This window comes from Camponotus floridanus, unplaced genomic scaffold (assembly GCF_003227725.1).
Source record: "Camponotus floridanus strain SB8 unplaced genomic scaffold, Cflo_v7.5 scaffold245, whole genome shotgun sequence".
Classification (NCBI taxonomy): domain Eukaryota; kingdom Metazoa; phylum Arthropoda; class Insecta; order Hymenoptera; family Formicidae; genus Camponotus; species Camponotus floridanus.
The window spans coordinates 145973-162935 of record NW_020229376.1 but is presented as its reverse complement, the minus strand read 5'-3'; the positions used below and the strand labels follow the sequence as shown (position 1 = coordinate 162935).

At 41.3% G+C, this 16963-nt stretch overlaps 2 protein-coding genes and 1 long non-coding RNA gene across 3 annotated transcripts; all 3 read right to left on the bottom strand.

The window, feature by feature from the left end:
- Positions 1-2409: 2409 nt before the first annotated feature.
- On the bottom strand, positions 2410-4327 carry LOC112638103. The gene is made up of 3 exons (XR_003122878.1): positions 4314-4327; positions 2667-2811; positions 2410-2475 (listed from the first exon to the last, which is right to left on the bottom strand). It is a non-coding gene; the product is annotated as an uncharacterized LOC112638103 (long non-coding RNA).
- A 5391-nt stretch (positions 4328-9718) lies between these two features.
- LOC105257184 lies at positions 9719-11743 on the bottom strand. Its single transcript, XM_011267639.2, has one exon. The coding sequence runs from the start codon at positions 11741-11743 to the stop codon at positions 9719-9721; it is 2025 nt and encodes a 674-aa protein (XP_011265941.2).
- Positions 11744-12010: 267 nt separating this feature from the next.
- LOC112638102 lies at positions 12011-12736 on the bottom strand. Its single transcript, XM_025409154.1, has one exon. It carries the CDS (start codon positions 12734-12736, stop codon positions 12011-12013), a length of 726 nt encoding a protein of 241 aa, XP_025264939.1.
- Positions 12737-16963: the final 4227 nt, after the last annotated feature.

Below are 16963 nucleotides of genomic sequence, written 5' to 3'. Positions count from 1 at the left end.
CACTGGTGATGAAAAATGGATCCACTACGATAATCCAAAGAAGAGAAAATCATGGGGACCATGCTTCAACAGTCAAGCCGAATATTCATGAAAAAAAACTCATGTTGTGTATTTGGTGGGATCAGCTTAGTGTTATATATTAAGAGTTGCTCAAACCGAATGAAATCATTACTGGGCTCTCTACCAAACACAATTGATGAGATTGAGCCAAGCACTCAAGGAAAAACGCGCCCACTACTACTCCAGACACGACAAAATTATTCTCCTGCATGATAATGCTCGTCCACATGTTGCGGCGCCGGTCAAAACCTACTTGGAAACAATTGGGAAGTCCTACCCCACCTGCCGTATTCACCAGACATTGCCCCTTCGGATTATCACTTGTTCCGATCGATGGCACATGGCCTATCTGAGCAGCACTTCACATCATATGAAGATACAAAAAATTGGGTCGATTCGTGGATAGCCTCAAAAGATGAAGAGTTCTTCCAACGCGGTATTCGTATGCTGCCAGAAAAATGGGAAAAAGTAGTGGCTAGCGATGGACAATACTTTGAATAAAACATAAGGTACCGTTCTTTCACAATAAATGCTCAATTTTTGATAAAAAACGGCGGAGACTTATTTGTACTCCTAATATTTTTTATCATATGTACTTTTAGAATGCTGTAGAAACATTGGCTGCAGGAAATGAAGATGTTTTGAAAAATATATCAGTCCCAATAATAATCTCAGAGTTACCAGATGAATCTGGCTAGTAATCTTTTTTTTCCTTTCATTGTTCCTTTTGTTATATCATTACATAAACAAATTATGTTTTGTAATATTTATGTTAGTTAGTTACTTATACACAAATGAAGTTAAGATATTTAAAAATAATATATTTTTTTAATATATTTTTTAATGAATATTTTTTAATGAAAATATACGCAATATTTTTTGATGAAAGAAAATGCAAAAAGAATAAATTTTTTAGGTGGTACAAATAATTTGCAAGACTGTAATTTGGATGACTCACTAAATATACCACGATTTTCACATGAGTCCCACATTTCTTCTCCTTTGCAATCGACAAGCGTACTTTCCAATTATCAATTAAGAAACATACATTCTACTTCGTGTTCAACAAACATACTTTCCAGTTCGCATTTGACGAGCATACCTTCCACTTTGCACTCAACAAACATACCTTCTACTTTGCAATCAACAGGCGCACTTTCCACTTCGTAATCAACAAACATACCTTCTACTTCGCAATCAATAAACATTTTAGAATCAGACATTCTTTCTAATACACAATCCAATGGATAAGACATATCCTCCAGCACACAATCGATTCATACAAGACGTAATTATAATACAAAATTAATATCTGTCTTATATATAAAATCTGCACTTAATATAATACTATTATTTTTGGAATTTACAGGTATATCTTCCACACGTTTAGGAGTGCAGTTACATGAAGTTCGACAATCATTTGAAAAGATTGCAGATAAACATGCAGAAGCAATGCGAGTTGGTATTCTTATTAATAATTACATGAAACATTTAGTTTTTATTTTAATAATATACTTTTTTTATAGATGTTAGCTGAAGCAATGAAACTTCAAGCAGAAGCTCTCGTTCAATTAGGCCAAGTTATTGATAAATTTATAAATAAAGAAACTAGTTGTAACAGAAATATTATTAATAATGAATATTAACAGATTAAGTATTGCATTTAGTTAATATATAGTGTTTCCAGAATCCAAAGATGTCTTTCAAAGAGTTATGTAATGTTTTATGTTTTGTTATTATAAAATGTAAATTATTTTTAATATGTAATATATACATTAAAACTGGAAAATTATAGAAAAGGAGAGACAAAAAAATACATATGTTTTGTTGCCTGATGTTAGTTTTATAAATTTATTTTTTCCATTATTTTATATTCTACAACTTAACGCGTAATGTATGTAAATGAAAAGCGTTTGCTCTATAATGTTTAAACTAATTTAATTTTTATACAATTATGCGATAATACAAATTGATATTTTCACTTATTTTCGTTATCCAATGCAGAACGATAATTAGGAAACCACTCTTGCATTATTTGATTCTGTATACGTTGCGCAACACCTCTGGATCCACTGTGATTCATTACTTCTTCTCTTGCTTCTGCATCTTCAACATATACGTTCTCAGCTGCACATAGAATCTCATTATTTTCTACTTCCATTGGTAGTCGATAATGTTGTCGCATATTATGCAACACTGCGCACGCATTTACAATTTGTCCGGCAATTTCAGGTGCATGCATTAACACACGTTGATATGATAGACATCTCCATGTTCCTTTCAATACTTCAAAAAACCTTTCAACAACATTTCGTGCTTTACACAGTCTTTCATTGTATTGAAATTGTCGACTCCATGGAGGATAGTGAGGTAATGGTGTCATCAACCAGGGTTCCAAAGGATATCCATCATCTCCTATGTATATAAATTCAAATAATATATCAAATAAGACTAAAAAATAAATATCTTAAAAATAAATATCTTAAAAATTAGTTTTAAAAGCAATAAAAAATATAATAAAAACACACTAAAAAATAAATTAAAAATAAATATATATATATTTTTCTTTTTAAAATACCTATTACAAACAAAGTTATAAATCATACCAATCACATAAGTTCTTCTTTCACCATTGTTATAAAAATGTTCCATTATACGTCTAACGGGAGAAGCATTCCATATAAATGCATCATGTCGTGCACCCGGATAACGTGCATTAATATTTAATATTTTTAAGTCTGGATCGACTATCTGTAAAAATGTAATTATATACATATAGGGTCCATTATAAAAGTAATGCGCATTGTCTGAGAAAAATAGATTTATTGATCGTAGCGGTACAAATGCTTAAAATTCTTCAAAATACTCCCCCCCTGAATCAATACACTTGCGGAGACGTGTCTGCCATGCCTGGAAGGCATGCTGAAACTCTTCGACGGGAATGTCTTTTAGGATCCTTGTGACATGCTTATGGATGTTTTCCACGGACTCCCAATGCTTTCCTTTCAGCTCTCTCTTCAGACGGGGAAACAGAAAAAAGTCGCACGAAGCCAAATCGGGACTGTAAGGGGGCTGGGGGACCACCGGTGTGTTGCTTCGGACGAGGTAGTTGGCAACGATGAAGGCCGTGTAGCTGGGGGCATTGTCATGGTGGAGCTTTAACGCGTCTTTGATGTCAGCCCTCACGCGCGCGACCCGGCGTTTCAATCTCTTGAGCACCTCCAGATAGAAGGCTGAGTTGACAGTTTCTCCCTGCGGCACAAACTCAAAATGGACGATTCCTCGGACGTCAAAAAAGACAATGAGCATCGTTTTGATGCGAGACTTGCTCATTCGCGCTTTCTTGTGGCGGGGGGATGATTTTGTGTGCCACTCGCTGCTCTGCCTTTTCGATTCTGGGTCGTACTCGAACATCCAAGATTCGTCTCCGGTTACGACACAGTTAAGAAAGTCCGGCTCATTTTGAATCAAATCCAACAATTCTTGACAGCGCGCAATTCGAAGTTCTTTCTGTTCTTCTGTCAACACTTTCGGCACAAGCTTCGCACAGATTTTGCGCATTTGCAGATTCTCGGTCACTATCCTATGTACCGCAAATGTGGACATGTTTAGGGTGTCAGCGATGTACTAGATGCTCAATCGACGGTCGGAACGTAAAACTTCGCACACACGATTCACGTTTTCGTCGGTTCTGGCCGTTGTTGGGCGTCCAGACCGGGGTTCATCGGCGATCTCCTCCCGGCCCTCTTTGAACGCCTTGTGCCACCTCCCGGACTGTGACCTTGAAATGCAGTCTTCCTTAAACGCCTCTTGAAGCATCTGGAATGTTTCGGTTGCATTCTTTCCAAGCCTCACGCAAAACTTGATGGCGTATCGCTGTTCAAGCGAACTCTGCATCGCACCGTGTTACAAAGACGAAAAACACACTTCACGCGGATGCACGTCTTTCCACTCAGGCTGCTCGGAGCAAACTGACGATCGGCTGCCTTGGAAGGCCACACCCCACACTACATTTCCCGACTCATCTTACCATACTGCGATGGATATTCGCATCACAATAAAATCATGCGCATTACTTTCATAATGGACCCTGTATATTCTATTATCATATTGTTCTTATTATTAACGATAAAGATTATTATTAACAATGCAACACAGAAATAAAAACTGTTATTTATACGTTTTAAGAATTATTAAGTACGTAAATATAATAATGTATAAATTATAATTATGTAGAACAAGATTGTACTTACTGCTTGTACATTTAGTGAATGATTTCCATGATGGTTTACATATGCCTCTTCATGTAAACGTGGAGCGAGAAGATTAATATAAGTGCAGTCTATAACACCAATGGCACTAGGAAATGGTCGACGAGCATTTGCAAATTTGTTTCGTGCAGCAGTTCTCTCTTGTATCATTGGAAATTTTATCCATTGTCGTAATAAATATCTATTTATTAACCATGCTACTTTTCGTACACAACGACTGATGGATGGTTGACTTAAAGCAAACTCACATTGATTTCCTGCTAGTCTTTGGTAACTTCCATTAGCGAAGAATTCGACTGCTACTAATACTGCAATTTCTGGAGCTAAACCATTTCTACGTAATGGTTGTAAATGTGGTCTTAACATATTTGTTAGATCCATAAGTAATTCTTTATTAAGTCTATAAGCTGCCAAAAATTCTCTATTAGGAAGTTTAAAAGGATTTTGTGCATCACGAAGCAATCTTCTTTCAATCTTTCTTTCCATAATTCTGACTCTTTCTTCCAAAAGAAGTAAATTCCATGCTAAATATTCTTCAGCCATATTCCTAAAATTATAAATGCAATGAAAATAATAAATCTATTTTTATAGATTTGCAATATAAACATAGATAGTAATTGTATAAATAGTAACAAAATAAATATATTTTTAGCATATATTTTTATATATGCTAATTGTAAATGCCTGTACAGTCTTGCATAATATGCGACAAGCTAACGAGATAAAACGTAACTAATTTTGTACTTGTAAAGAGTAATAAAATAGAATATATTTTTATATCAGTACTTTTACTTAAAACAAACATACAATTTCACTTGCCACTGATTCACCGTTTTTGTAACTCCTTGTAAAGTATTTAGCTCTGCCGCTAGTTCAGCCCATTTTGTTTGTGCTTCTTCTTTTCCGTGAAGAGCGTTGAATTTTCCTTCCGCTAAACCGCTAAGCCTTCTTTAAGTTGGAAAAATCAATCATTTTGGTTAATTGTAGTTACGACGCCCGTGCCGTTCTTTTTTTTGCTGTAAAAGGAAACTCATTAACATTTCGTTATATGTATATTTTATATTTTTCATATAATAGTTACTTAATCGTGATTTCAGACATTTTTTAATAATTTCTTAAACCCTATAGCAGTTCTATTATTATAAATAAAACAGATATAAACAGATAACAGAAATAGATAAGATACAACAAGTTTCAGTTTTTCGATGTTACAAACACAAATTCTGTAAAGTTACTAGATTTTTACCATATTAAGATATGGCAACGTTGCACGCCTATCAAATAATTTTGATACATTTGTAACGAAATTTGCACCGACTATTATCGTTAAGTCCACGTTACAGAATCATATACCTTAACGACTGTCGATCGCACAAGCAATAATTGTCGTTAGTTAACGATATCGATATTTATCGTTAACGAGTTACAGAATTCCATCCCTGTACTGAACGGCATACAAACAGAGAGTGTCGCTCGCTCTGCCCGCCTGCCTGACCACGGCTTTTTTCTCATTAGGTAGAGATGACGCAATCCCTGGTCACTTGGCTCTGGGCGCAAAGGCCGCTTCGCATGAGCCATTGATATTACTCGGTATCGCACGCTTGCCTCGCTGGTATCCACCTATGCCACGATACCGCGCGTAATATAAACGCCATATAACACAAAGGAACTCTCAAGAGATACTTACAACAAAGTTAATAATCATGGTAGCCAATGATTATTGTTAAAATGTATAAGTAGCTCACATATTTGCAATAGCTAAATGCTATATGTAACTTGATTATACAAATTATTAATGAAATAATAAATTACAATTAAGCAAATATCAACTAGTATCAAATATATAGCAAGGAATTAATAAATATACTGGCTATCGATAGTAACTTCAAATCTAATCATTGGCATCACGATAACAATTCTGATATTACGCATTAGATTGTTTAGTATTGCTACCCAATATGTTGTTTGGAATCTAAAATTTTTATGTAAAACAGGATTATGGACATTAACAAGACATATAATATATATGGGGACGAGGAAGGATTCACTTAAATCTGTAATGGACGATGAGAAACCCTTTGTTGGAACAATACGCCGTGAAAATAGTACGGCTGCATTAAGGACGACAAATTCATCGCTGCAGCACAAGAAGATAGATAGGTCTTATAGATAATCAATACGGAAACTATAATCAGCAACAATATAAGCGATAATTTAGAGCGGCGCAGAATCTTTGTCTTAACCCAGTGAGAAATGGTACCTCGAATCGTCATCGATTCGATATTGATTCTATCAGATCTCATAGATGCGGTTCTGTGAAAATCGATAATTTCAAACATTTCGAGATTATTTCGATGATTATTATGATAACTTTGCAAACAATATCTGTTAGTAGCAGTAGCAATATAATATAATACTTTTTTCAAAATTTTCAATGTTTTCCACGTTTGTCTATCATCAACGATTCGATATCAATTCGATATCGATTCGACTTATGAGATGAAAAAAACTAAATTGTTTCCAAAATCAAAGAAAACTGAAAATTATTGTGTTTTGCATTAACTAAGTATGCGGCCTAATACATATTACAAAAGTTCGTCTATATGGAATTATATTATAGTACTCTCAGATATTTATAAATTTTGAATTAATCTGTGCAATGAGTTATAACCTCTTTGCGGGATTCTCTTCTACTTAATAAAGAACTCTATGAGTTTTGTATAATTATGTAAAATAAAACTCATAGAATTCTTTTATGCGATGATATAGAAAGGTAATTATAGCCAAGCCACTTCGTGTCTTTTTTTTAATAAGTGCATTCGAATTGCCCGCCAATAATCATAGTCCGCACCTTCCAATCACGTGCCAATCATAGGCGTCAAGCGTCAATGCAATCAATCGCTATTTATTTTCGTCCCCTGTCCTATTGTCAGAAAAACTAGGTTCTTTAGTCTCCCTGCCTGTACTCGCGAGGATTAGTTGAGACCTGTTGCCAACTGTTTGCAATAAAACGAAGAGTGAGCACGCTGCCGAGAAAATTCCGCTTTAGAAAATTCAGTATATTTTTTGAATTAGTGGCTTGACACGACGTGGATTTGACACGATGGTAGAAGACGATAGGCCTGTAAGTATCTTTTTCAAAAGCACAACCATTATTCATCTACATTATTTATTGAATCAGCCCGAGTTTAATGATTTATTAATTTTTTTAATAATTTATATATTTTATTTCTTATAAATTAAGTTTTAAAATTTTATTTTACTTAATTTTTTATTTATTTTATAAATTATTTTAATATTTTTTTTATAATAAAACTCAGTGAGAAATGTTAGTCGAATCTACATCAATTCGACATCGATTCGACAAATCATTTGTCGAATCGATGTCGAATCGTTTGAATTGATGTAGATTCGACCAACATTTCTCACTAGGAAATATTTATTTTATATATTAAATATTATTTTTTCTAAATTTTGTCATTAATTTTTTGCATTTTAAATTCTGATTTTTATATCATATTTAGATTAAATAAAATAATAATTATTTATTTTTATTTACTTATTAATTTTTTAAATTTTAAATTATTCTTTTAAAGTGATATGCTTGATAAAAAGGATTATATATTTTTGATAGAATAAATCATACATTTTTATTATAAATATTTTCATTATATTTTTTTATTTATTTATATATATATTATTTTATATTATAACTATATACATCATACTATATACATCAATCAATATTTTATATTATCATTATTATGCCTTATTTATTAAATTTTTTTAAATTATTAAATTATTGAATTATAGAATTATTAAATTATTGAATTATATTTTATTAAAAATTGCGAGTGGTTTTAGATATATAATATGAATAATTGATGAATAAATTTGAAAAAAATAAAATTACAAACAATAAGCATATAAACTATCAAATAATTAATAAAAGCATAAGTGTTCGCGAGTGAACGCGGATTGCTGCGGCAGCGCGAGTTCTTAAGAAAGCGGCAGACGGACGACCACGACAGAATATTTGACGCTAAATAACGGAACACGACGACACGTAATTTTTTTGGTTTTTTTTCAGTTTTATTTTGACACCACACAATTAATAAAGAGTTTTACACACAAAAAAAATACATACAATTATTTTCAGACGCGGAAAATAATTCCGGAATAGAAAAGTCCGAGTGAGCAAGTGGTCGTATACAAGCGGTTGAACTGAGCGGTGAAAGCGAAGCGATTTTAAGCGAAAGTGCGAGACTTTGACTGCGTAGGGTCCACGCGCTGGGCTTATTATATACTTAGCTCGATTTAGGGCCCCGTTGCGACGTGGCCCAATTAATTTCGTAATTTGGCGGTGACTTCAGGGCGCCACGCGTTATTGGCCGATGAGGTCAGTTGTCAAGATTTTTATATTAGTCATGCGCACGATCTTTTTCGATCAGCTGATTGGCGATCAGCTGATCGTGACGTATGGGCGCGCATGCCCATATGTTGCTTAGCTGTTGTCGACGGTTGACAATGTTATTGTCAACTGTCTATAACAAGCGTTTCGTAGGCGCCAAAAAAAATGCGAGACAACGCGAACGGTTGGCTTTTTGTCAATAATAGATTTTTCGAGAAGTTTCTCGACGCCCGTTAATTTTGAATTTTCGGGTTTTATGATAGAACAACGCGGATATTGATTATTCTAATTTTCAGGTCGCGATAATAATTATTAATTTCGAACATCCCGCCCGCCTCGTCATTGCATGACGAAACTGATAAGTGTGTGCGGATGCGGACAGGTGTCGCGTACTGTTCCATTGACGAGCTATTGATCGCGATGTATGAATAGAATGTGACGTAAAGAGTAGACACGTGTTAAACAGTTGTGATAAGTCTTTCGCGAGAATAAGTAGTGCGATGTTTGTGAGATATATAAAGTGATACTGTGAATGATTTTGTGAGTGCAGTGAAAGTTGAGAGTGACAGTGTTTTTTTAAGCAATCGCAAGTGAAGTGTAGTGATGAGTGAATTTTGACGCGGAGTCCGAAGAAAGAAGAGTTAATGAAGCGGCTCGGATGTGATATAAATATGTGATTGACAAATGTGATAGCACGCGGCGCGATTATTGGAGGTAATGCACGACGGCCGTGATAAATATTGTAGAGGACGGACAAGTTAATAATGTAGACGAGAGAAAAAAAAATTCGGAGTTCTTTTCGCTCACGACTCCGGGTGTGTTGGTGATGCGGTGTCGACTCCAGGCAGGAGGACGATTTTCGTCAGGGGCCGGATTAGCTCCGAAGATGCGGTGCGTATCGTGACCACGCGTATTACGCCGTCGTCCCCAGGATGCAGCCTGATGATCCGGGCGAGTGGCCATCTGGTCGGCGGTGTTATTTCCGACCGCACCAAGCACAGGGCGCCACAGTAGGACTGGCTGAGTCCTTCAGCCACTTAGGTCGGGATGCCAAGGAGTTGATGTACTCTCGTGACCACCTCTCCCAAAAGTGGTCACGCATCCGTTGGAGGAGTTTCCAGCGGGGCAGAAGATTGAGGCTGCTGTCCGCCAGTGAGGGCTCGGGTACTGCCAGCAGAGGAGCTCCGATCAGGAAGTGTCCTGGTGTGAGTGCCGTTATGTCCTCGTGATCGTCGGACAGTGCTTGAAGAGGACGCGAGTTGAGGCACGCCTCCACTTGAGCGAGGAACGTCGACATCTCCTCGAAGGTGAGGGTCGTGTCTCCGAGGACCCTTCGCAGATGGTGCTTAGTCGACTTCACTGCCGCCTCCCAAAGCCCGCCGAAGTGAGGTGCTGCCGGTGGATTGAATTTCCACCGGATCCCGTCGGACGCTGCGATGTGAGCGATGCGTCGGCCGTCGGATGACGATGCCTGGAACAGGAGTCGCAGTTCTCGGTCCGCTCCGACAAAATTGGTACCACAGTCGGAGTAGACTTCCTCGCATAGACCCCGACGAGAAGTGAAACGCCGGAATGCAGCGAGGAATGCATCGGTGGAGTAGTCCGACGCTGCTTCCAGATGAACGGCCTTGGTCACGAAGCAGATGAAGACGGCGACGAATCCCTTGTGTGACTTGTGACCTCTTCCTTTGGCGGTTCGGATGAGAATCGGCCCGGCATAGTCAACACCGGTACGTAGGAACGGACGTGCCGGAGCGACTCGTGCCGTCGGAAGGTTGCTCATCATGGGTTGTGGTACTGCGGCCCTCCATCTCGCACATGTGACACATCGATGGATCATTCTCTTGAAGATGGAGCGGCCTCGAGGAATCCAGTATCGCAAGCGAAGCAGACCTAGAATGAGCTGAACCCCGCCGTGAAGCGTTCGTCTGTGGAGTGCCCTGACGAGGAGTTGCGTTATCCATGATTCTGGAGGTCTTACGATGATCGGATGGCGTTCGTCTCTTGAGAGCACAGCGTGCTTCAGCCGACCCCCGACTCGAATGATTCCATGGTCGTCGAGGAAGGGGGTTAATTTAGTTATTGAACTCTTGACCAACATGTGGTTCTGTTTCAGGGCAGCGATCTCCTTGGAAAAGTGATGAGCTTGCACCAAGCGGAGCCAGCGGAGCAAGGCCGCTTCTAGCTCGACGGGCATGAGGTTGAGGTGAGCCTTTGAACTCGGTGGGTTGCCTCGCCAGCGGCAACACCAGGCGGTGACTCTCAGGAGGCGATGGAGATCAGAGAACCTGAGGAGCATCTCTGGTTCGGTTTTCTCCGTGGTCGTCAAGTGGGAGGCGATTGCTTTCGTCTCCGGCACCTCGACGTCGTGTGTGGCGTGGTTGTGTTGTGGCCAGAGCGATGGATCCGTGGTGAGCCATGGAGGTCCTGTCCACCAGAGGGAATGGTTGATCAGATCCCGGGGCTCAATCCCCCGAGAGGCGCAGTCAGCTGGGTTGTCCCGCCCTGGGACGTGTCGCCATCGTGCCTCTGGAAGTTTCGTCTGGATGTGGGACACCCTGTTGGCCACAAAGGTTTTCCACTTCGAGGCGTGTCCTTGGATCCATTGCAGCGTGACCCGGGAGTCCGACCACAGAGTAACTGGAGCTGAAATCAAGCCTAAGGTCTTGCGGAGATGAAAAGTCAGGTTAGTGACCAGGACTGCGGCGCACAATTCTAAGCGCGGTAGAGACACAGGCTTAATAGGCGCAACTTTGCTTTTTGCAGCAAGCAGACTGGTCGTGGTCGAGGAGGCGCTCATCACGCGGAGGTAGACGACGGTTGCGTAACCTCGCTCCGACGCGTCAGCAAACCCGTGGAGCTCGACGTGACTTGGTTGGTTATCGGCATTCAGCCATCGTTCCAACCGGAGCTGTTCCAACAGCGGAAGGTCCTCAAGCAGACGTCTCCACAACGCCTCATCTGATTGCGGCAGTGGGGAGTCCCAATCCAAGTGCTTCATCCAAGCTGACTGGATGAGGATTTTGGCACGAGCGGTGACTGGAGCTAGCCAGCCTAAAGGGTCGAAGATTCGAGCCGTCTCCGACAACGCCTGTCTCTTTGTCAGCGGGGCAGTCGTGCGAGGCTGGAGGCGGAAGGTGAAGGAGTCGCTGCGGGGGTGCCACCGTAGACCAAGCGTCGGATGAGCGTCGTCCTCCCAGTCGTGGTGTGGCTGCTGGAGTTTATAGTCCCTCGGTATCTCCTCGAGGATGCTCTGGTGGTTGGAAGCTCACTTCCTCAAGGGGAACCCGCCCGCCATGCAGAGCCGGCGCAACTGCCCTTGAATTTCGACTGCTTCGGACAGAGTGCTGGCGCCTGTGACGATGTCGTCGACGTAGCAGTCGCGCCGCAAGGCGACTGCTCCCTTGGGGTTTGTCGACTCTTCATCGTCGGCCAATTGACGGAGAGTCCTGATCGCCAGGAACGGTGCACAGGCCAATCCATATGTCACCGTGTTGAGTCGATACTCCTGGACGTCATCAGTGCGTTGTCGTCTCCAAAGGATCCGCTGCAGGTCTCGATCGTCGGGATGTATGAGGATCTGCCAGTACATCTTCTCGATGTCAGCGATGAAGACGAAGCGGTGCCAACGCCAACGAAGAAGGACGTCAGCGAGAGTTGGCAGAAGGTTGGCTTCGACCAGTAGAGTGTTGTTGAGCGAGTCTCCGGCAGGCGTGCATTGGGATCCGTTGAAGACAATTCTCAACTTGGTGGTCGTGCTGGAAGTCCGGAGCACACCGTGATGCGGTAAGTAGCACACGGAATTGTTGATAAGCGATGTTTTGACCAAGGTCATGTGTTGCAGGTCCGTGTACTCCTCCATGAAGTCACGATAGAGCTGGTTGAAGTTGACGTCTTTGGAACGGCGTCGCTCCATTGCTGTGAGAAGTCGCTCGGCGGACTTTCGCGTGTGCTCAAGAGGTGGAAGAGGGCCAGCCAGCGGAAGACGCACCATGTATCTTCCGTCTGCGTGGCGCTCATGAGTGCGAGCGAAGATCTCTTCGCATCGTTCCTCGTCTGGCGTGAGGGCGACGGAGGCAGGCTGTTCTTGCTCTTGCTCCCAGAATCGTTGAACCAGAGCGTTCAAATCGTGGTCGATGGCGCACTGAAAGGAGCTGCGGGAGCCATGGGACGTCACGACTCCGCAGCCTCCCGACAATATCCATCCGAACGTGGTCCTCTGCGCGATGGGTTGATCCTTGCGACCTTTACGAAGACCGTCAAGGAGAATGCTGGAGAAGGCATCGGCGCCGAAGAGAAGGTGGATGGGATCTCACTGCAGGTATTGCGGATCCGCTAAAGTGAATGTGCGGCCACGTGGTGGGACCCTGAATTGCTGGTCCCTGGTAGGAAGACAGCCGCGGAAGGACGTAAGTAGTTACGGTGAGGGGAGCTCCAGTCATCCTTGACTTGAGAGCTAGTGTTACCCTCCCGCGGGTGGATCCTGAGTGGGCTCCTCCGACTCCAATTATGGACATCGAGGAGCGGGTGCGCGCCAGACGGAGGCGCTGCGCTAAGTCCTCTGAGACGAGAGACACCTCGGATCCCTGGTCGAGCAGAGCTCGCACGTCTTGAGGTCGTCCCAGGCGGTCGGTGAGAGTGACGCGCGAGGTGGCGAGAAGAGTCGCCTTTTTATCGAGTGAAATGCGTGTCGTTGAAAAGGTGCTCGCTTCGTGTGGTGTTGGTGTCGTGTACGCGTCGTGCAACAGAGTGTGGTGCCGCGACTTGCACGTGAAACACGTCTTGATGGGTTGACACCATGTGGTTCCCGAGACAGTTGAAACAAAGCCCGCTAACTTCGACGAATGACTTTCTTTCGGTCGCGGATTTGGACTTGAACTCGGGGCACTGCATCAGTGTGTGTTTGCCCTTGCAAGCGGCGCATTTGGACGCGTCGGGCCCGTTCTTCGCAAAGTGAGACTTCGCGCTGGAAGTCCGAGAGGTTTCCTCAGCACTCTTCGCGGCGATCTTGGGTTTCGCGGCGTTCAAGGTAAGAATCCTTTTACTGATAAAGTCCGTGAGTGCCTCGTGAGTCGGTGGATCGGGAGAATCGCTGGTGGAAGATTCCCACTCGAGGCGTGTTCGCGAGTCGAACAATTCGATCACCAAGTGATTGAGGAAATCCATCCCATGGGAATTGATGGGCCTTCCAATGCTCTCTTGCGCGTTGACGGTGGCCGTGACGGCGTGATGGACGCGACTCAGCTCTTCGGCGGACTCGGACTTCATTCTTCCGACGGCGGTGAAGGTGGAGAAATTTAATCGCATGAGTTCTCTTTTGTTTTCAAAATGTTTTGCCAAGATCGCCCACGCGCGGTCGTAATTTTCGCTTGTAACCGTTAATAATCGGATTAATTTTTCCGCAGATCCCTTGACGCAGGAGCGAAGGTAGTGGAACTTCTCAATGTTTGAGGTCGACGGGTTCTCTCCGACGAGAGATAAAAAGAGATCCCGAAAAGAAGGCTAGTCTTCATAGGCACCCGAAAACGGCGGCAACTTTATACGCGGCAACGCGATTTTAGGAGAAGACTCCGACTTCGGCTCGATTGTGTGTGCGACAACTGACTCGGCCTTTAATCTGTCGGCGTAGTCGCTCAACATGCTCCGCTGAGACACGTAAGTACATTCTGCAGTGTCGATAAAATCGTTTTTGGCGTACTCACTCTCCAAGTATCTGTCTTTCAGAGCCGCTCGTATGAGTTCGTGTTGAGCCTCGAATTTCGCCCAGAGGTTGTCGAGGATGGTGTGGCGAGCCTGGATGGCACCGACGGTGATGTTGGTGACTCCCATCTTGCGGAGATTGTCCACGGAGCGAGACATTCGTCCGTGGATGTCGGTTTGAGCCTCTAGCAAGGCCTTCAGATCGGCACTCATTCTAACTAAACTGCTTTTCGTCTGTTCAGGAGATTTGCAGCACTGCACAGCACTGAAAACTTCACTCACGAAGCTGCGGATGCGGATATTCTCCGGCTCGAAGGACCAGAAATGTTCGCGAGTGAACGCGGATTGCTGCGGCAGCGCAGAGTTCTTAAGAAAGCGGCAGATGGACGATCACGACAGAATATTTGACGCTAAATAACGGAACACGACGACACGTAATTTTTTTGGTTTTTTTTCAGTTTTATTTTGACACCACACAATTAATAAAGAGTTTTACACACAAAAAAAATACATACAATTATTTTCAGACGCGGAAAATAATTCCGGAATAGAAAAGTCCGAGTGAGCAAGCGGTCGTATACAAGCGGTTGAACTGAGCGGTGAAAGCGAAGCGATTTTAAGCGAAAGTGCGAGACTTTGACTGCGTAGGGTCCACGCGCTGGGCCTATATTATATACTGAGCTCGATTTAGGGCCCCGTTGCGACGTGGCCCAATTAATTTCGTAATTTGGCGGTGACCTCAGGACGCCACGCGTTATTGGCCGCCGATGAGGTCAGTTGTCAAGATTTTTATATTAGTCATGCGCACGATCTTTTTCGATCAGCTGATTGGCGATCAGCTGATCGTGACGTATGGGCGCGCATGCCCGTATGTTGCTTAGCTGTTGTCGACGGTTGACAATGTTATTGTCAACTGTCTATAACAAGCGTTTCGTAGGCGCCAAAAAAAATGAGAGACAACGCGAACGGTTGGCTTTTTGTCAATAATAGATTTTTCGAGAAGTTTCTCGACGCCCGTTAATTTTGAATTTTCGGGTTTTATGATAGAACAACGCGGATATTGATTATTCTAATTTTCAGGTCGCGATAATAATTATTAATTTCGAACAATAAGCCATCAAATAATTTATGCATAAATCAAAATAATTTATATATACATTAATATTACTTTGTTATTTATTATTTTTTCTATATACAGGGTGAATCATAATGGTAGTAACAACCTTTTATCATTAGAGATCAATTACCGATTGCAACTGTAATCAATTGAATGATTTATAGATGACAACTGCTTGGATCGATCGTGTCTGCAGTAACGTACAAGCGAGTTAAATACAGTGAATGCAATCTCGTCTCTGTGTAAATGCATTTTCTGACATGAAACTTTATTTATAATATTCACGAATACATGTCAGAAAATAAAATGCATTTTTTATTCATTTGAAAGTAATTTTAATAAAATAATGAGAATGTTACGATTAAAATAAGATCAAACACGATATAAGTGACATAAATTTAGTTAAATATATAATTATAAAACTTGTATTATCAGATTAATTAAAAATTATCCGATTTACGCCGTGTTTGATATCATTTTAATCGCAAAAATCTCATGAATTCATTGAAATTATTTTCAAACCGATGGAATTAAAAATAAAAGTTTCAATTTTTATTTTATAAGATGTTACATTTTCGTGAATTGCAAATGAATAGAGAAAGCGAAGAAATCGATTGTAAAAGACTTCGGAACTCTTTGATGATAGGTCATCTCGCTCGCTCTCTACTCCTAGTCTTGTTTTCTCTGTCAAACTTCACAATCGTGATAGACAGCTCGAAAAGATAAGCGAATCCAAGAGAGCGAGCGAGACAGTAATAGATGCGAGCGAGATAATAATAGGAGCGAGCGAGACAATAATAGATGCGAGCGAGACAATAATAAGAGCGAGGGAGACAATAATAGATACGAGCGAGAGAAAAATAATAGTGTGAAAGAAAGATCCGATTCTCGAGCTCGAATCCTCGTTTCTCGTGCTATTTCTATTTCATTCGCTCTTATTGTTATTTCGCTCGTTTTTATTACCTCGCTTCCTCATGTAATTCTTGCATTACTTTTATACATACATACGTCCATACATACACCCACACTCACACCACCCATCCACACATACACACAATACAACACACACACACACACACACACACATATATATATGCGTACAGATTATATATTTTACCGGTTTGTATGTGCGCTCTAGTTATTAATTAAAAAATACTTTTTAAGAAATATTTATCCCAGAGGCGATTCATTCGTGGACTGGTAGTTTTTAGAAATATTTCATACCAGATGCGGTTTGCATGTGCGCTCTGGTTATTAAAATATTTATATTAAATAAAATTCAGAGGCGATCTATTTGTGAGCTGATTATTAAAAAAATCCAGAGGCGATCTAATTCGTGTGCTGGTTTAAGAAAAATCTAGAGGTGATTTAATTCTGATGCTGGCTATTCGAAAAGTATTCCAG